The sequence below is a fragment of the Nansenia antarctica genome, assembly GCF_963989245.1.
Source record: "Nansenia antarctica genome assembly, chromosome: 3".
In the NCBI taxonomy this organism is placed as follows: Eukaryota; Metazoa; Chordata; class Actinopteri; order Argentiniformes; family Microstomatidae; genus Nansenia; species Nansenia antarctica.
In genome coordinates, this window is record NC_137688.1 from 33,738,415 (window position 1) to 33,758,736 (window position 20,322).

General features: G+C 48.6%; 1 protein-coding gene across 1 annotated transcript in view; it reads right to left on the reverse strand.

Annotated features, from left to right (window-relative positions):
* LOC308154009 (oxidation resistance protein 1-like) overlaps nucleotides 1-20,322 on the reverse strand; it is a gene marked incomplete at its 3' end in the record, with an annotated part of 47,236 nt that continues 26,914 nt past the window's right edge. Inside the window, exons 7-16 of the mRNA XM_080527189.1 lie at nucleotides 19,886-20,268; nucleotides 19,361-19,795; nucleotides 17,764-17,917; nucleotides 17,168-17,318; nucleotides 9,123-9,203; nucleotides 6,837-6,962; nucleotides 5,143-5,295; nucleotides 4,089-4,184; nucleotides 3,527-3,600; nucleotides 1-136 (exon numbers count right to left, since the gene is read on the reverse strand). Of these exons, the coding sequence (XP_080383315.1) occupies nucleotides 1-136; nucleotides 3,527-3,600; nucleotides 4,089-4,184; nucleotides 5,143-5,295; nucleotides 6,837-6,962; nucleotides 9,123-9,203; nucleotides 17,168-17,318; nucleotides 17,764-17,917; nucleotides 19,361-19,795; nucleotides 19,886-20,268 (1,789 nt within the window). The remainder of the gene's footprint in view (nucleotides 137-3,526; nucleotides 3,601-4,088; nucleotides 4,185-5,142; nucleotides 5,296-6,836; nucleotides 6,963-9,122; nucleotides 9,204-17,167; nucleotides 17,319-17,763; nucleotides 17,918-19,360; nucleotides 19,796-19,885; nucleotides 20,269-20,322) is intronic.

Consider the following 20,322-nt stretch of genomic DNA (forward strand, 5'->3'; position numbering starts at 1 on the left):
CTACTCAAACGACCAGATCTCGATGTCCTGAAGGACGAAGTCTCGCTGCTTGGACAGCGTGGGGTTTCCGAAGGTCTTGCAGGGGCTACTGGTGCCGTGGTAGAGGTCTCCGTCCAACCACAGGCCGATCTCACCCCTGGGGGGTGGGGGGACAGAGAATGAGGAAATGTGTTTCAGCCATTATATTTCAAGGACAGGAAATGGACAATGACAGGATGTGGACAGGACAGGACAGGACAGGAAGTGGACAATGACAGGATGTGGACAGGACAGGACAGGAAGTGGACAATGACAGAACAGGACAGGAAGTGGACAAGGACAGGATGAGACGGGCCGATCTCACCCCTGGGGGGCGGGGGAGGGGGGTGGGGGGACAGAGAATGAGGAAATGTTTTTCAGCCATTATGTTTCAAGGACAGGAAATGGACAAGGACAGGAAGAGACGACACTCAACTCTTCCTGTCCTTCCCCCCGTCTGATGTACACGTGGCAACCCGTATCTCAGCATGTCTCGCTGACATTTCAACATGGATGGCTGACCACCATCTCAAGCTCAATCTTAACAAGACCGAGCTCCTCTTCATCCCTGGGAAAGCCTGCCCTCTCCAAGACTTCTCTATCACAGTGGAGAGCTCTATTGTAACCCCCTCCCTGACAGCGAAGAACCTTGGAGTGATCCTGGATAACCGACTATCCTGTGCGGAGAACATTGCAGCAACGGCTCGCTCCTGCAGATTCTTCCTCTATAACATCAGAAGGATACGACCATTCCTTACCAGAGAGGCAGCGCAACTCTTGACCCAGGCACTGGTCATCTCCCGCCTGGATTACTGCAACGTACTCCTGGCTGGTCTCCCCGCCTCCGCCATTAGACCTCTGCAGCTCATCCAGAACGCTGCTGCACGTCTGGTATTCAACCTCCCCAAATACTCTCATGTCACCCCTCTCCTTCGCACCCTGCACTGGCTCCCGATAGCAGCTCGCATCAGATTCAAGACCCTGGTGCTTGCATATCAGGCAGCTAAAGGGACAGCCCCTGCCTACCTGAAGGAAATGGTAACCCCCCAAACTCCAGCCCGCTCACTCCGCTCCTCCACCTCGGCTGGCCGACTGGCCCCACCACCTCTGCACAGCAGTCGTGCTGCCCGATCACGTTTCTTCACAACTCTGGCTCCCCGCTGGTGGAATGAGCTCCCCACGGCTGTCAGAACGGCAGAGTCACTACCAATCTTCCGTCGTAGACTGAAGACCCACCTCTTCAGGTTACACCTTAACTGCTCCTCCTGAGACACCTTCTGCCCTCAGCACTACGTCTCCTAAAGACTTCCGCTTTCCCCTCTACTGTGTCCCTAAGAACTTCTATCGCCCCCCTTGTACTGTCTATCAATGGCCCCGGGCCTGAGCTAGATTACCCTTCCTGCCACGAATGGTGGACTGATGATTCACATGCTTAGTATTCAAATGTATTGATTGTAAGTCGCTTTGGAATAAGGCGTCTGCTAAATGCCAAAAATGGAAATGGAAATGGAAAATGACAGGACAGGACAGGAAGTGGACAAGGACAGGATGTGGACAGGACAGGACAGGACAGGAAGTGGACAATGACAGGACAGGACAGGATGTGGACAAGGACAGGATGTGGACAGGACAGGACAGGAAGTGGACAGGACAGGACAGGAAGTGGACAATGACAGGAAGTGGACAGGACAGGACAGGAAGTGGACAACGACAGGAAGTGGACAGGACAGGAAGTGGACAGGACAGGACAGGAAGTGGACAGGACAGGAAGTGGACAAGGACAGGAAGTGGACAGGACAGGACAGGAAGTGGACATGGACAGGATGTGGACAGGACAGGAAGTGTCTGGTCAGCTTTCTTAAGAGAACAGGACTGATAGGAGGGACTGACAAACCGGACACCCTAGGGGTTAGCTAATGCGGGGTACACACATAAGGATTTTTTGGCCGATTTTCGGATGTCTGAAAACAACAGAAAACGCCCGGTTATCAGATGGATCTTAACATTTTCCTATAACAGAATCCTGTGGTGTGAGGTGTGTTAAGAGTCACTTCTCTTCAATTGTGCAATCAACTCTCCCGGCAACCTGCTCGGAAAATGGGCGTGGTCGGCAATCGTAAATGTGAAATGCGTTCAATACTTCCGACCAGAAACCATAGGGTTGCCAGATTGTTTGGTGAAATGAGCGGTTTTAGACTGTGGTTAGGGTGGAAAATGTCATTCCCATCTGGCAACCCAGATGCACCAATCAGAGAGCGCCCCCACCCCTCCTCCCCCCGCTTCTTCCTTTTTTCTTTTTTGTGTGTTAGTATTCTACTTAAAACGGATCCCGCAAACTCAGTGTTATTAATTCATCTTTAAAGGGAGTAAAGGATTGAACAGAATCAGCATAGGTTTTATTTCAATAAAAGCATTTTTAAAGTAATTTTAACCTCTTCTTATCCACCTAATTTTTCTGGTTTTCTGCTCGAAATGACATGCCCACAGTGAATATAGAATATCTCCACAATCACAAGGGCCTTCATAATGATATTGTTATCAAATGAAAGCTAACACCTGTGGGGTGGCTGTAGAAGTGTCAGAATCTAAATATATGTTACTGTGTCAGAGCAAATAGAGCTAGAACATTATAAAACATCTCAAATTCAGTCTCCGCCTAAAAAAACAACAGCTTTTACAGTGAATATCACCGTGGAAACCTGATAACCAAGCCCAAATCATCTAGGAATCAGTACTCCAGGGTCTTATTAGTACTTGTGCCAAAGTTGATGCTAGTAATGTGAGCAAATGCAACTTTGTACCTGTTTTAGTACAGGTATGTTTAGGCGGACACCTATGTTTAGGCCATTTGGAGATATTTTGGCACCATCTTTGACCTTTGACCTTTCTCATGTATCAGATTTTTTTTTTTTGGATTTTTTTTTTTGGGGTTGGCCGACCAATGGTATGGAAATTTGGCGTTGAAACCGGACATGACACATTCTCCAGTTGGAGAAAACTGGATGTGACTTAGGCCGTGTTTACCGTCTCGGGGAAAAAAATGTGGCATCGTATAGCATGCAAAATTGTGAAAAAAATGTGATATCGATGAAGAGAATTGATCGAGGTAAACTCTTTATATCACTTCGGATGCCCATCTGGGTCCGTGGATAAGAAGAGGTTTTAAGGAGCACCATATTCACAGTGATGGAACCCTGCTCGCCAATCAAGAAGCGTGGGGAACGAGACTAGAGAGTTTGGAGTCTGTCGTAACGAACATCTTTATGTCTGTGGGGTGCTGAAATGGGGAAATTGGCGCACACCACACACAACACGATCAAGGCTGTTCAAATCCAAGATTTTGTTTCTTCATGTGTGGGGTCTGTCTCAGATAAGATTTCTGTTAAGATTTTGAAATTCCTTATGTGTGTACCCCGCTTTACTCCAGAAGATAATAAGGCAGTGATGCAACATCAAGGACGCAAGCTGCCATTAAAACTAAAAGAAGAAGAAGAAGAAGATGACTTACCCTCCTCCACCAAGCGCCAGAGAGTCCATGTCTCCTTTCAGGAAGAACATGTTGTCACCCGTCCACTTGAACACCTGCAACACACCACACAGGCAAGCCTCCATCACTCAGTCAATCAACCAGTCAAATATGTATGAGCATAAAGTGTGCAGCGCTTCGAGAAATGTATATGACACAAATACAATGCTATTCAATCTCTGGACAGGTGTGTGTGTCGCTAGGTTAGTGTGTGTTTATCGCTAGTCTACCTGCTACTTAGCTGCTCACCTCAAACACAGGTGTGTGTGTCTTTATCACTAGCCTACTGTGTGTGTTTATCGCTAGGCTAGCTGCTAACCTCTAACTCAGGTGTGTGTGTCTTTATCATTAGGCTATTGTGTGTGTCTATCGCTAGGCTACAGTGTGTGTCTATCGCTAGGCTATTGTGTGTGTCTATCGCTAGGCTATTGTGTGTGTCTATCGCTAGGCTATTGTGTGTGTCTATCGCTAGGCTATTGTGTGTGTCTATCGCTAGGCTATTGTGTGTGTCTATCGCTAGGCTAGCTGCTGGCTTGCTGCTCACCTTAAACTCGGGACAGAAGGTGAAGAGAAACGTCTCTCCTGTTCCATAGAAACCATCGCTCACCTTGAAGGGCTCTGAGGCCAGGGCACCAAACAGCTGCAGACACACACGCACGCGCACGCACGCACACACACACACACACACACACACACACACACACACACACACACACACACACACACACACACACTGGAGTTAACAAACTAATTGCTAAAAGCACAACTGCAGGCTCATCATGTAGACCTTGAGGAGCAGGGGGGTATTCCATCAACGTCGCTAAAGGAAAATCCAGGCATATTTTAAAATACATTTATCAGAATTATGCCTGGATTTTCCTTGCGACCTTGATGGAATAGCCCCCAGGTCTTCAGAGCAGACACTACGCCTCCACCCTTCTTCTCCCAAACACAGGAGAAACATGATGACTAGATTAACATGCATGATAATGATCACCAGATTAACTGATATGTGTGTGTGGCATGTGTGTGTGTGAGGGAGAGAGTCACCTGTCCATCAGTGTCTCTGACCACCATGAGGATGGGGGTGTCCTGTGTGTGTGTGTGTCCTGTGCGTGTGCATGTGCATGTGCGTGTGTCCTGTGCGTGTGCGTGTGCGTGCGTGCGTGTGTGAGTCACCTGTCCGCCAGTGTCTCTGACCACCATGAGGACGGGGGTGTCCTGTGTGTGTGTGTGTGTGTGTGTGTGTGTGTGTGTGTGTGTGTGTGCACGTGTGTGCGTGTGCGTGTGCGTGCGTGTGTGTGTCAGCTGTCCGCCAGTGTCTCTGACCACCATGAGGACGGGGGTGTCCTGTGTGTGTGTCCTGTGTGTTTGTGTTTGTGTGTTTGTGTGTGTGTGTGTGTGTGTGTCCTGTGTGTGTGTGTGAGGGAGAGAGTCACCTGTCTTTATCCGCACACACACACACACACACACAACAACATATACTGACACACCCACATGCTCCCTGCCAATGATGTCTTTATTGTGTGTTTGTGTGTGTGTGTGTGTGTGTTTGTGTCCTGTGTGTGTGTGTGTGTGTGTGTGAGGGAGAGAGTCACCTGTCCGTCAGTGTCTCTGACCACCATGAGGACCGGGGTGGCCAGGTGCAGCATGCAGCGGTACAGGGACTTGATGCTCAGGCCGTGGTTCTCGCTGCTGAAGGCCAGGGTCCAGGGGTACCCGATGGTCCGGGGGGGCAGGTGCCCCGCCAGCTACACGCACACACACACACAGACACGCACACACACACACACACACACACACACACACACACACACACACACACACACACAATAAAGACATCATTGGCAGGGAGCATGTGGGTGTGTCAGTATATGTTGTTGTGTGTGTGTGTGTGTGTGTGTGTGTGCGGATAAAGACTATGTACCTGTCTGTCTGAAGGCTGTGTACCTGTCTGTCTGTCTGTCTGAAGGCCGTACTTGTCTATCTGAAGGCTCATCCTGATTGGACCCCTGGGATAAACTACTCAGCAGGGAGCCAATTAGGAACTAGCTGATCATGTGACTGCAGACCCCACAGAGGGCCCTGAGAGCATCCACAGGCAAGGACACGAATCCAGCTCTACCTGTGTCTGTGTGTGTGTGTGTGTGTGTGTGTGTGTGTGTGCGTGCGTGCGTGCGTGCGTGCGTGTGTGCGTGACCAAATAATGTAGGCACCTTTAGGCTACTATCATGCTAACTCTTATTGATAAGACGCCTTTACTTCAAACACACATTTCAACACCATAGGCTAAGGCTAAATGTTTGCACGGCTAATATCTTGCTTTGCGTTGATTTCCCAAATGTGTTAGCTAAAGCGAAATATTTGCTGAAATATAGTTAGTTAGTTACCTTCTCTATGTGGTGGGCGTGCAGCAGGCTGCTGGGTTCACTCAGGTTGGTTAGTTAGTTAGTTAGTTGGTTAGTTAGCTAGCTAGTTAGTTAGTTAGTTAGCTAGTTAGTTAGTTAGTTAGTTCATTTGTTAGTTAGTTAGTTAGCTAGTTAGTTAGTTAATTTGTTAGTCAGTTAGTTAGTTAGCTAGTTAGTTAGTTCATTTGTTAGTTTGTTAGTTAGTTAGTTAATTTGTTAGTTGGTTAGTTAGTTAGCTAGTTAGTTAGTTCATTTGTTAGTTAGTTAGTTAGTTAGTTAGCTAGTTAGTTAGTTAATTTGTTAGTTAGTTAGCTAGTTAGTTAGTTAATTAGTTAGTTAGTTAGTTAGTTAGCTAGTTAGTTAGTTAGCTAGTTAGTTAATTTGTTAGTTAGTTAGTTAATTTGTTAGTTAGTTAGTTAGTTAGCTAGTTAGTTAATGTGTTAGTTTGTTAGTTAGTTAGTTAGCTAGTTAGTTAGTTAGCTAGTTAGTTAGTTAGTTAGTTAGCTAGTTAGTTAATTTGTTAGTTAGTTAGTTAATTTGTTAGTTAGTTAGTTAGCTAGTTAGTTAATGTGTTAGTTTGTTAGTTAGTTAGTTAGCTAGCTAGTTAGTTAGTTAGCTAGTTAGTTAGTTAGTTAGTTAGCTAGTTAGTTAATTTGTTAGTTAGTTAGTTAATTTGTTAGTTAGTTAGTTAGCTAGTTAGTTAATGTGTTAGTTAGTTAGCTAGTTAGTTAATTTGTTAGTTAGTTAGTTAATTTGTTAGTTAGTTAGTTAGCTAGTTAGTTAATGTGTTAGTTTGTTAGTTAGTTAGTTAGTTAGCTAGTTAGTTAGTTAGCTAGTTAGTTAGTTAGTTAGCTAGTTAGTTTGCTAGTTAGTTAGTTACTCACCTTCTCTATGTGGTGTGGGAGCAGCAGGCTGCTGGGTTCACTCAGGTTGGGTCTGAAGTTGTCTGACTCCAGGTCAGCCCTGACCGCCAGGCCGGGCTCCCGCCTCACCTCCTCCTTGGTGGTGATCTGACCAGAGAACAGCACCAGTGAGACACATGGGGGGGGTCAGAACATCGTCTATAAAAGAGGGGGGGAGGGGAGGAGGGGTGGACCTTGTTGGACAGAATGTCCATACAAGGGGGGGGCGGTGGGCTGGGGAGAGGGGGAGGAAAGGGAGGAGGGATGAAGGGGGGATAGAGGGAGGAGTGGAGAGGACGAGAGAGGGGGTGGGGGGGAGGGAGAGAGCATTCATCTCCTAGATAAACAATGAGGAGCGGATGGGCGATGTTCTCATATCAACATCACTGACGTCACTCCGCCTAGGCCAGGGGAGGCCGGCGGGGGTAGACATCGGAGGACGGGGCTCCTTGTAGGCTAATTCATGGAATGGGAATGAGGAATTCCAATGCGTTACGATGAGCCCGTCCTCCGATTTCTACCTCCGCCAGTCTCCCCTGGTAGGATGGTAATTCAGGGAAGAGAGAGAAACGGCACAGCAACCAAAACGCAAACATCCAAGAAGACGTCCAGTTGTCCACCTCAATGCATCAGTGAGCCTCACCTGATCACCCCTGATCACCTGATCACCCCTGATCACCTGATCCCCCCTGATCACCTGATCACAGACCAGGGTGATCGATAACGATGAAGGACGCGTGACTGCTAGTCTGCCGGTCTTGGATGTTTGCACCATGTCCATGCTGACGGTTATTACATGGTTATTAAAAGGTTATTACGTAGGTTATTACAAGGCCGGATTAGGGCGTGGTCACACCAAGAGCACTCTGGGAAATGTAGTAGTGGTTAGTAGTACATGCCATAGAGTTATAGGAAGGCTATACTGTATATCGCTAGAGAGTGCACTCCCACCGGAAGGCGACGAATGGGAAAGCCAGAGAGCGCCTTCTCTAGGGGGATAACTCTATGGTGCAGGCGGAGAACGATGAACGAATAATTTGGCAATAATTGACCATTTTAGAAGACGCTTTTAATCCAAAGTGATTTACAATTAGAGGGGGACATTACAGGGACAGTCTCCCTGGAGTAACTTAAGACTGAGTGCCTTATTCAAGGGCACACTAGTGGTGGTGTGTTCACAGGTGGGATTTGAACTCCCTGAATTACCTTCTGATCACCAGTCCAACACACTATGCACTAGGCCACCACTACCCCTAATCAAATCAAATCGAGGCTTATCGAATGTGACGCTGTGAAGTCACTACAGTCGTCTGTTAGAGAATGTTCTAGACTACAGTCGTCTGTTAGAGAATGTTCTAGACTACAGTTGTCTGTTAGAGAATGTTCTAGACACTACAGTCGTCTGTTAGAGAGTGTTCTTGACTACAGTCGTCTGTAGTCTAGAGATGATGACAAAAGCTCAGTCACTCGTAGTTAGATTTGTCTTCAGCTAACATTGACCTGAAGACCTCCCTCCCTCCCTCGTGTAGTAAACGACCTTCAGGCGAAGGGGTCAATCTTCACAAACAAAAACAAAATGGCCGACATTGCATGTCTTGCATTCCAAGGCTTGGGCTTCGATCAGACGGGTCCTGTGCAGTCTGCTCATAAGGGCCAGAGAGATGACGTGTGTTGTCTAGAAGACCTGTTTGGTGGTCGACTTCTTGACTCAATGGCTTAATATAGCCTATATAATATTGGGATCAATATGTGGGTCAATTTGTGGGGCCATCACAGGAGCTGATGGTAAAGCATGCCTGGTCTAAGGGGTCAAGTTGTATAACGCCAATAGTCTGAGTCCCTGTGTCTGTACCCACCGATGAAGAGGTTGGAGGCAGGGGAGGCTGGGGGAGGTACAAGTATTGGAGGACAGCCTCATTGTAATGCATGGAGGAACGGAATGGTATCGATCACACGTTTGATACCATCCCTCATTACAAGGAGCCATCGTCCGATTTCTACCTCCACCAGCCTCCCCTGGGTGGAGGGCCCCTGCAGCAGACTGGAGAGGGGGTGTGTGGGGGGGGAGTTGTGCTTGATTTAGCTACTGCTCCTTGTTGTTTGTTACGTTTGGGACAATCCAATTGGCGACACACACCAGGCATACCAAATCAAGCACAGCCCAAGTATTTGCCCCAGGTCCGGGGGGAAGGGGGGGGGCGGGGGGGTTGAGGTGGGTGGGGGGGGGAGGGGTGTCATAATAGGGGGTGGCGGGGAGGCGTGAGGCACCTGAAGCCGTCTGCAGAGCGAGCGCAGGTCCTCACTGTTCAGAGCATCGACCCTCCTCTGATACTCAGCAGCTGAGACGACCTGGGAGGAGGGGGGGAGGAGGGGCATAGGGGGGGGGGCATAGGGGCATAGGGGGTGACCCATAAAGTTACATTTCTAGAGGGCGCACTCCCCTAAATAGCACGTGGCTTCTCTAGAGATATAACTCTATGCCTGGCTGTTCACTGCTGCACCACAGAGCCCCAGGCCCAGGTGAGGTGAGGTGGGTCAGGACCATAGCGGCCCTGGTCCAGGCCAGGTGAGGTGAGGTGGGTCAGGACCATAGCGGCCCTGGTCCAGGCCAGGTGGGTTGAGGTGGGTCAGGACCATAGAGGCCCTGGTCCAGCCCAGGTGAGGTGAGGTGGGTCAGGACCATAGAGCACCAGGCCCAGCCCAGGTGAGGTCTGGTCAGCTCTAGTGAGAACGAGGTTACCCAGACCAGCCAGAACCCTCCCCAGATACCACAACATGGCCCGGGTCCACAGACCAGCCTTAAGCCTAGTCCACCATTACATCACAGTTTGCAATGGGAACATCTCCGTTGAGGATGCTTTTTGGTCTGCATCTCCATGAAACCAGCCCTACATCTTATATATAACCTTACCATCCATATAATCAGCCCTACATCTTATAACTGTACCATCATATAACCAGCCCTACATCTTATATATAACCTGACCATCATATAACCAGCTCTACATCTTATATATAACCTGACCATCCATATAACCAGCCCTACATCTTATATATAACCTGACCATCCATATAACCAGCCCTACATCTTATATATAACCTGACCATCCATATAATCAGCCCTACATCTTATATATAACCTGACCATCCATATAACCAGCCCTACATCTTATATATATAACCTGACCATCCATATAACCAGCCCTACATCTTATATATAACCTGACCATCCATATAACCAGCCCTACATCTTAAATATAACCGTACCATCCATATAATCAGCCCTACATCTTAACCTTACCATCCATATAACCAGCCCTACATCTTATATATAACCTTACCATCCATATAACCAGCCCTACATCATAACCTTACCATCCATATAACCAGCCCTACATCTTATATATAACCTTACCATCCATAACCACACAGAGTATTTACCAAGAGGTCACAGTAACAGCTTTTCCACCAGGAACAACAACCAGGAACAACAACCAGGAACAACAACGGAGGAATGTCCTACTCTGCTGTTAACCCTACCCTGAAACAACCATGGTAACCATGATGACCTTAACCTTAGCCTGAAACAACCATGGTAACCATGGTAGCCTTTAACCCGCCCCTGAAACTACCATGGTAACCATGATGACCTTTAACCCTACCCTGAAACAACCATGGTAACCATGGTAGCCTTTAACCCGCCCCTGAAACTACCATGGTAACCATGATGACCTTTAACCCTCCCCTTAAACAACCATGGTAACCATGGTGACCATAATGATACCCTGGAAGACAACAGGGTTTATATTTACACACACTACACTCTGGATGTTAGTGTGATATCTGGCTTGCCGGGTTTGAACCTACTCTTAGCACCGTTGCTAACAACATCCTCCTCACACCTGAGGGCTAATATCTGGGCCACCTCAAACCACCTCCGCTACACTCAGAAGGCAGCGACGGCTCCTGAACCGGTTCCACCTTCACATCGGCAAACAGCCTCCTTGACAACAACATGGTCAAATTGATCGGGTTCTTATTTTTCATATCCTATGACCTAGCCTACCTGTTGCTTTTTTTCTCCTTCTCCCTCCTTTTCGGGAGTTATCTCTCTGATACCTTCGTACTTTCGAATTAATTTATCGTGACATTGAATACAACTCCACAAATTCTGCCAAGTTTCACCAAAAGTTTGGAGTGAGATTTGGCGGTGGAGCGACCCAAAACTGTGCACGTTTTGGCAGCGGCGACCCCTCTCTCCCACCCAATTATTTGTGCTAGTTTCCTGCAATTTTACATGTTGTTCATAATAAACCAGCACAAGAAATGAAAATAATGAACATTTTATAAAACAAGACAAAATATGAAATCTTAATAAACAGCCTACAGACTCTAAAAGAAAATTGGGCCCCATCAACAGGACTCAGCCCCTTGGTCAGAAGCAGAAAGACCCTTGGTCATCATCTTATATATAGTGCATAGCTCATAGATGGCTATCATGTTATACAGTACATACCAGGGTTTTTCCTGGGTCAGAATGAGGGCTTGGCTCCCAAATTTTTTTGGAGGGACCCCCAATTGTTGTATTTGTATTGTAAATTAGGGATGCACCGAAATGAAAATTCTTGGCCGAGGCCGAAGCCGAATTTAAGGAAACACTTGGCCGAATACCGAATACCGAATACCGAATGTGTATCGGCAGTTTTTAATTTTATCATTGCATAAACTAAATACATTTAGCTTTTTATTCATGCTTCTCAAAGAAAGAAATTGAGATTGAAAAAAAATAGCTGCTGAAAGAAAATCTTTGTAGGCCTACAACAAAAAAAGTGCATTGGGATAAAAGTGCTTTGAGCCTACTTTTTACTAGGCTACTTCTTTTCGTAAAATACCATATTTAACATTAGTTATATTATATATAACCATTTGCTTCAACACTGACGAAATTGTGACGTCAGCCTATGTGCTACAGTACAGGCTGCAATGTGGAACGGAAGGGTGCGTTCGTCAATTCGCTTTGGAAATCTGATCAGGTTTTAACCCTGGTGGTTCTCATGGGGGCTATACTGTCAATAATATTTAGGAATTTGGTTTTGAAACCTAGCCATGCCTCTTCAACCTGTGTGCATTTTAGTTCATCAAACCAGTCTTGATTCTCCAGTTTATGGTTTAAGGCCTCACTAGAATAGGATTTAAGGGATCTAGTAGTTATAGTTTTATGACCGCCAGCCTTGGGTTTTTGTTTTTTACGAGTGCAAAAGATCATGTAATGATCACTTAGCCCACATACAATAACCCCACTCTTGGAGATTTTGGACTCATCCGATGTTAGAATGAGATCTATGGTGGTTTGAGTAGAAATACACACCCTAGTGGGTTTGGTAATTTGTTGACGGAGACCGTGTAATTCAGAAAACCTAGTGAAGGATTTGAAAACGGATGCTTCATTTCTGAGCATGTCCGTGTTCAAATCTCCAATAAGAATCTTTTCCACACAGTCAACGTCATCCAAGCACCCCTCAAGAATATCATAGAAATCACTCTGATCGGGAGGTCTGTAGATAGAACCAACCAGCACCGGTTTTGCTTTGTTAAAGATAATTTCAACCCAAACAGATTCTAATTTGTCATGATTCAGGTCATCACGGGTGTTAAAGATAATATCGTTGTGAATATACATGCAGACACCACCCCCATACCTGTTCCTGTCGTTTCTGATGACTGTGTAGTTGACTATTTCAATCTCTGGGTCTTTGATGGATTCATCAAACTTGGTCTCAGAGAAGCTCAAAATATGAACCTTGCTGTCATGGAACATTTCTCTGATTTGGTCCAGTTTAGGCACAAGACTGTTCACATTAAGGTGAACAATATGCAGGCCCTTACTGCTGTGTCCAAATAGAGAGTTTATGTCTTTGACTTGGAAATAGTCACCACCATTTTGGTCATCGTCACGTTGAGGATTGGGGGGTGGGGGGGGGCGCCCATTGTTCATCGGTTTCGTCGTAGAGTCTCCGGGTGGAGAAGGGGGGGGTCGTCGTCGGGTGGGGGAGGGAGGGGGGAGGGGGGGGTTCGTCACCGGGTGGGTGAGGCCTCTGTGTTCGTCACCGGGTGGTGGGGGGGGGTTCGTCACCGGGTGGGGGAGGCCTCTGTGTTCCCTGGCTAGGTGGTGGAAGATAGGTGGGGGGGTAATGTTATTAGCATATCTACCCATTGTTTTGCTAGCCACGTCTGAAACCTGGATGTCTGCTGTTGCCGGCAAACTAACCGGTTTGTCGACAATGGCGTCAATGTTTATGCTCGTAGCATTTGCCTGGGAAAGATATAGTTGTTGTCTGGCTAAACGTGAAGCCCGCCTGGTTGCGACTGGTCCGGGATTCTGCTGGATGTCTCCCGAGAGCAGTAGATAGAGCCATATCACGGTTCTTCTGTCTATTCTACCTGTCGGGGGTTTGTTTCTTCTCGTCCGGTCCGCAGTTAGCGTCGTGTGAATGGTTGTTGCTCCGAAGCCCAAACATTTCTTCGCGGCGTGGAGATAAAAGTCGTTATGTGTCTCACCTTTTCCAACAAAGTTTGACTCCTTCTCCATAAGATGCAAGTTCTGTGGTGATTTGATGTACAAATCCGTAATCCATAGAAGGAACAGAAGAAAATGCGGTATAATCCTCGCCGTTGCGCTCGTGCGCTGATAGAAGCGACTACTCATGGTGACTGCTGACTGAGAACTCTCCTTCTGACTGAGAACCTACTTCTGCAAATCTTCTAATAAAGTTTTCAATCAATCAATCAAACTCATGGAAGGCCTCTTGTCCAATCAAATTACTTGGTCCCTTAATGACGTCGAACCCAGTGTGCGCTCCGGCGCTCTCGATGCGAATTTACGAACGCAGCCAAAATGAGAAAGCGCGTGTCCGCTTTTATTCCGAAGTCTATACTATAGCACACAAGGGAAGAGGTCGGTAATAACGATTGTGGGTAAACACACATATATATATATATATATATATAATACATAGTGGCCACTGGCAAGGCTGTCATAATTATAAGATGTAGCAGCATGCAGTCAATGCTCGTCTCATTCGCCGAGCAGCATGGGATGCTTACACTGTTTGATTGCGTCATCAAAACACGCCCACTATTCGGTGTAAAACATTCGGTGTTTTCACACATTCGGCCGAATACCGAATGTGCTTTATTTTGCGATATTCGGCCGAATACATTCGGTGGCCGAATGTTCGGTGCATCCCTATTGTAAATTGTAATTATTATTATTAATGTACCATGTACCTGGTTATGTTACAGTAGAGAAACAAAAAACAGTTACCAAAACAGAGTATTTACTAGCTAATTGGCAAAAGATTGGCGTGGTGCAACTGAAATTAGTAAACAACTAGTTTGAAACTAGCTAGTAACAACTAGGGGTTTAGTAACTACTAAATGCCTGCATTTAGTAATGACTTACGCCAAATTGGTGCAACCCAGTCCAGTAGGCTACCAGATACGATGTTGTAATGTATGCACATATTTTGCTACCACGGTTGCCAGATGGAATTGACAATGTCCAGCCCAACCGGTCTAAAAGCTGCCGAATCCACCCGTCCAGTGTGACCAAAAGTAGCCCAATCTGGCAACACTGCTTGCTACATTCTTGCAGCTTGCGTGAACACAGGTTCTTCCATCAGCGCTCGCCTGCCGCTTCGATTGCAGACTCAAGTTAACTCGCGTGCAGAAAGATGCCACGAAACTCATGTCCGGTAGCTTTCTTTCAAGGAATTTCAAAAATAAAAGTCCCGTAAAACACATTGTTTTTTTCGCCGTGAGAAATAGAGATGCGGCGTGAGAGCGTGAGAACTGGTTGAAATGCGTGAGTCTCACGGCGATTGCGTGAGACTTGGCAGCTCTACCACAATGCAACCAAACGCCTGGGGCAGAAAAGCTCTAACATCAACAGCAGCAGCATCAGCAATACAATCTAATAAAGATAATAAGATTAAAGATAACACAATCAATAACAGTAATAACGTGGTTACATCTAGCTACAACTCCCACTGCCTACACCCCGCTTGTCACCTATCCCGGACCACCACCACCACCACCACCAGCCCCTGCCACCTGTCCCGGACCACCACCACCGGCCAACGGCGAATCCATCACCTGCACCCCGTCGCCGAGACGAACTCCGATAGAAATATAAACAGTCAACTAAATCAAAGCCGGTGTGGTTCTCACTCCCCTAAATTACCGGAACAAGTAGTGTCTGCAGCAACCATACTGTCGGGCTGCATATCAGCACACTAACCATACTGTCTAACCATACTGTCTAACCAACCATACTGTCTAACCATCGGCTACAGAGCTGCAAAAACTACGGAGGACGCACAACAGCGACAACAAACCGAACAGCACATAGAATAAATAAATAAAATAAATACATTGCTTTATTATTACCACGAAGCTGTACTTGGGTGTCAGAAGCAGTGCCTCCTTAATCAGTCGAGAGAGGAACATATTTGATGCAGTTCAGGACGATCTGACGATATAAACTAATACGAACTACTTCTCTCTGCGCCGTTACGGTTATGATCTGACAGGGTGCATCAACAACATGTTCGTCAACATGCTTTCATAAGGAGCGACACCGTTGCTCTGGGCTACCAAAATGTGATGTTTGGCTCCGTCAGAAGCCAATCGGATTTCAGGGCAGGATAGGAGTCTTCTCTTATTGGTCAATTAGTGTATTACGGGCGGGAACGTGAGTACCCCGTTTCCCTTCACGGTAAATCCTCCACCCACGTCTGTTAAATTGTAGTGTAAAGTTTTTAAGTTTAACGTTTTTTTTTCTCCAAGTTGCACCACTTTTGTAAACCTGCTAACGTTTACCACCTTTCGTAGAGAGCCATCCCCACTAGGTGCAATGCAAGTTGAACATGGAACAATAACCTCGAATAGATATAATGTGATTTATATGAATGTACATGAAATGTTATTTCTATAAATACATGTCATTGGTACAGTAGACTAGAGTACATCTGCTGAAAAGATACTCTGTCCCCACTGAACAGAGACAAACATGACCAGACCACATTTGATACCGTTCCTGATTCCATTCCATGCATTACAACGAGCCCATCCTCCGATGTCTACCTCCGCCAGCCTCCCCTGATTGTCACATTGTCAAGTCAGAGAACTGAAACATTCCATACCGTTGTAGTGTGTGTGTGTGTGTGTGTGTGTGTGTGTGTGTGTGTCTCAGTTCAGGCTTGCTGATGGTTGTCCATTGGCTGTGATGATGTTACGGTTGTGTTCCAGGTCCCCTTCATGGCCGTGAGGCTACACAGGTCAGACTTGGAGAGGTGTGCAGCCCCGCTGCCATAAAGAGGACCTGTAACACAACCACTGTCTGTTCAAATGATGTGTTTATGGTGACAGAAAAACTCAAACAAGTGTTTAACCCAGACCGACAAAGAATGTGAACAGACACACAGACAGTTCTTTTTTTTATGTGATCTTGTTTGTCCAACCCTGCTGTGACCAATCAGGATGTAGGCTAAAAACCTCTCTTAAAACACAAACACAGGAATCGAACCCACAACCTAAGCATTGTTAGCGCCATGCTCTACCAACTGAGCCACAGAGGACCTTGTTAACCAATCAATCAATCCAATCCATTATTTGGAATGTTGGAGACGACCCGTGTGCTCGCTTTGGGGTGGGGAATCGAACCAGGGACCTCTCTAACCTCTAGGCTACCTCTCTTCCCATTGGCTGTCCCCCTCTAACCTCTAGGATACCTCTCTTCCCATTGGCTGTCCCTCTCTAACCTCTAGGCTACCTCTTTTCCCATTGGCTGTTCCTCTCTAACCTCTAGGCTACCTCTCTTCCCATTGGCTGTCCCTCTCTAACCTCTAGGCTACTTCTCTTCCCATTGGCTGTCCCTCTCTAACCTCTAGGCTATCTCTCTTCCCATTGGCTGTCCCTCTCTAATCGCTAGGATATCTCTCTTCCCATTGGCTGTCCCTCTCTAACCTCTAGGATACCTCTCTTCCCATTGGCTGTCCCTCTCTAACCTCTAGGATACCTCTCTTCCCATTGGCTGTCCCTCTCTAACCTCTAGGCTACCTCTCTTCCCATTGGCTGTCCCTCTCTAACCTCTAGGCTACCTCTCTTCCCATTGGCTGTCCCGCTCTAACCTCTAGGCTACCTCTCTTCCCATTGGCTGTCCCTCTCTAACCTCAAGGCTACCTCTCTTCCCATTGGCTGTCCCTCTCTAACCTCTAGGCTACTTCTCTTCCCATTGGCTGTCCCTCTCGTACCTCCCACTCTTTGGCTGTGATGTCTGAGCTGGGTTCGGACCCGCGGTTCTTCTTGACCACAACGAAGCCCGGTTGCCCGGACGTCCCAGCCAGACCCTCGCCGTACGAGTCTGGACTCCACTGGACGAAGAAACCAAACAGGTGGTCTGACCTGGAGGGAGGAGGAGAGGAGAGGGACTGAAATCTGATCCCATGACATGTTAATGATGTTAATGAAATGCTTCTTCAGACTGACTGACTAAAACTGTGGTTGAATAATCCAGAACAAATTAATCAAAAACAAGCTAGAATAAACATCATTCTGTGAGTTCTGTACGTTCTGCCCTTCTCAGCACTGTTTACACAGTGGACACACACACGTGTGTTTGATACCGTCCCTCACTCCACCCAAGACATTACAACGAGCCCGTCCTCCGATTTCTACCTCCACCGGCCTCCCATGACTGAGGAAAGATGCAAATCCAACCTCAGCCGTGCAACAATCCCTACGAACTAAGGCCTGGCCCTGGGAGTCTTTTGCTGTGGCTTTGAGCAGCAACAACAACACTCCCTGCGGGGTTCAAAGGTCAGATGTCAGAAGTGGCGTCCCGTCTGACCTCTCGTGTGGAACGGCGAACCAGTACTGGTGTTTCCTGTCTCGCTGGGCGTACTGCTGCATGCTGGCGCTGGCCGAGGACACGAACGTCTTCCTCATGGGCTGGCCCACGCGCAGGGACAGGAAGGCATACGGCCGCTGCTGCCTGGGAGGGGCTGGGGGGATGGGGGTTGATGGGGGGGAGGGGGTAGATGAGGGGATGGTGGGGGGAGAGGGGGTAGATGAGGGGATAGTGGGGGGAGAGGGGGTAGATGAGGGGATGGGGGGGAGGGGGTAGATGGGGGGATAGTGGGGGGGAGGGGGTAGATGGGGGGGGGGGGGTAGATGAGGGGATGGGGGGGAGGGGGTAGATGAGGGGATGGTGGGGGGAGAGGGGGTAGATGAGGGGATGGGGGGGAGGGGGTAGATGGGGGGGAGGGGGTAGATGAGGGGATGGGGGGGAGGGGGTAGATGGGGGGGAGTGGGTAGATGAGGGGATGGGGGGGAGGGGGTAGATGGGGGGGAGTGGGTAGATGAGGGGATGGGGGGAGGGGGTAGATGGGGGGATGGGGGGGAGGGGGTAGATGAGGGGATGGGGGGAGGGGGTAGATAGGGGGAGAGGGGGTAGATAGGGGGGAGTAGATGGGGGATGGGCGGGAGGGAGTAGATGGTTATGAAATAGGAAGGTGTTATTGCTGTAGTTGAGTGGTATCTCTGTGTGTGTGTGTGTGTGTGTCTGTGCATATATGCAGTGTAAATATCACATGTATGCAGTGTCAATATCACATGTATGTGTATGTGTAAGCGTATGTGTATTTATATGTGTGAATGTCACAACAACATTGTAACAGTATGAAGTCATCTCTAGCGCCTCAGCGACTGAAAACAGAAGGTGTCCGTGTCTTTGCCTGTAGGACCCCTAGACTTTGGAACCGCCTGCCCGACGATATAAAGGCCAATGCACACGGCGTGCGATTTTGTCGCACGACAACATTCGATTCTCAATTCACACCACCGAAGTCGGACCAGGCAGGCTGATTACTGTAGGCTCTACCAATATTGCTTGCCTTGCTTCCACAATTTCTACAAGATACAACTGGGCATATTGTGCCTACATGCTCGATTGTTATTATTATGTAATATAGGTGTCTTGTAATCCCATGAGATGGGCCGTGTTGTTGACTTCGGTGGTGTGAATTGAGAATCGAATGTTGTTGTGCGACAATATCGCATCGCACGCCGTGTGCATTGTGTCATTCAAAACAATGGAATCGAATTCGGCGGTGCCACAAAATCGGGGCCGTGTGCATTGGCCTTAAGACTCACACACTTGAGTCTTCTATCCCCATTCACAAGGCCTAGACATGGACAGTATCTCTAATCATCTAATTGTATTATCTTGTTTTTGCCAACATCACAATGCTGCCAACCAAAATAACTGAATCATTTCATCAGAACCAACCCAATACTCTAACTGGACTCAGAAGCTCTCTTAGCACGATTATGTGGATTTTCCCCTCCACAAATACATAATTTCAATTCAATAGAATGATAACTCTCTCTCACTCTCTCTCTCTCTCTCTCTCTCTCTCTCTCTCTCTCTCTCTCTCTCTCTCTACCTGCACCTGGCCCCTCCGCCGACGGGTTCTGATTGGCCTTTCCTGTCAGCTGATCCCAGCCTCCCGTCTCATTGGCCGACTGCGCGGCGTGGCTCTTCCAGAGCTTCCTGAGCTCCTCCATGCCCGACTCTGACCCTTGACCCCCCGGCGCTGAGTCCTGGGCCTGCCCCCCCTCCTCCTCCTCAGCCCCCGCCATCACTGACCCGTTCGGCCCCGGGGACTTGACCCCCGCCTCGCCGACCGCCCCCGGATCTGCTCCGGTCTCCGTGTTGACAAACGTGCTCTGAGCTCCGCGCTCCCCCAGCTCCGGGCTGTCCTGCCTAGCCCCCGACCCGGCCGAGGGCTGCCTTCCCTGGGGTCCGCTCTCCTCTGAGGACCCCTCTGTCCTGGAGGTCTGGGGCCGGTCCTGGGGGGCCGTCCCAGGGCTGGGTGTGTCTGGCCCAGGGGTGGAGGCGGTGGTGGTGGTGGGGGTGGAGGCGGGGGTGGGGGTGGTGGAGGTGGGGGTGGAGGTGGCGTAGGTGGTGCCCGTGGCGAGGGTGGAGGTGGGGGAGGTGGAGGCGGCGTTGGGGGTGGTGCCAATGGCGGTGGTGCCAGTGGTGGTGCCAGTGGTGAGGGTGGAGGTGGGGGGGGCAAGGGCGAGGGTGGTGACGGGGGGGGAGGAGGCGGTCTGGACCGAGTCAGTCGAGGCGCCCGAGGAGCGGCGGCGGCGGTGAGGGGGGCGTGGCTGGTCGGAGGGGGCGGGGTCGTCCGACTCTGTGAACACGTCCTCGGACAGCGAAGCCTCCGTGCTGCGCGGCGCCGTGCTGACGCTGTCGTTGGCCGCCGCGTCCTCCTCCAGGTTGCTACGGGCAACCCTCCTCATGTGACCGGGGGTGGGCTCTGGGGCGGGGGGGGGCAGCTCCAGGTCACTGGAGGGCGACAGGGAGGGGCTGGGTTAGGGTTCGGGGTAGGGATGTGTGTGT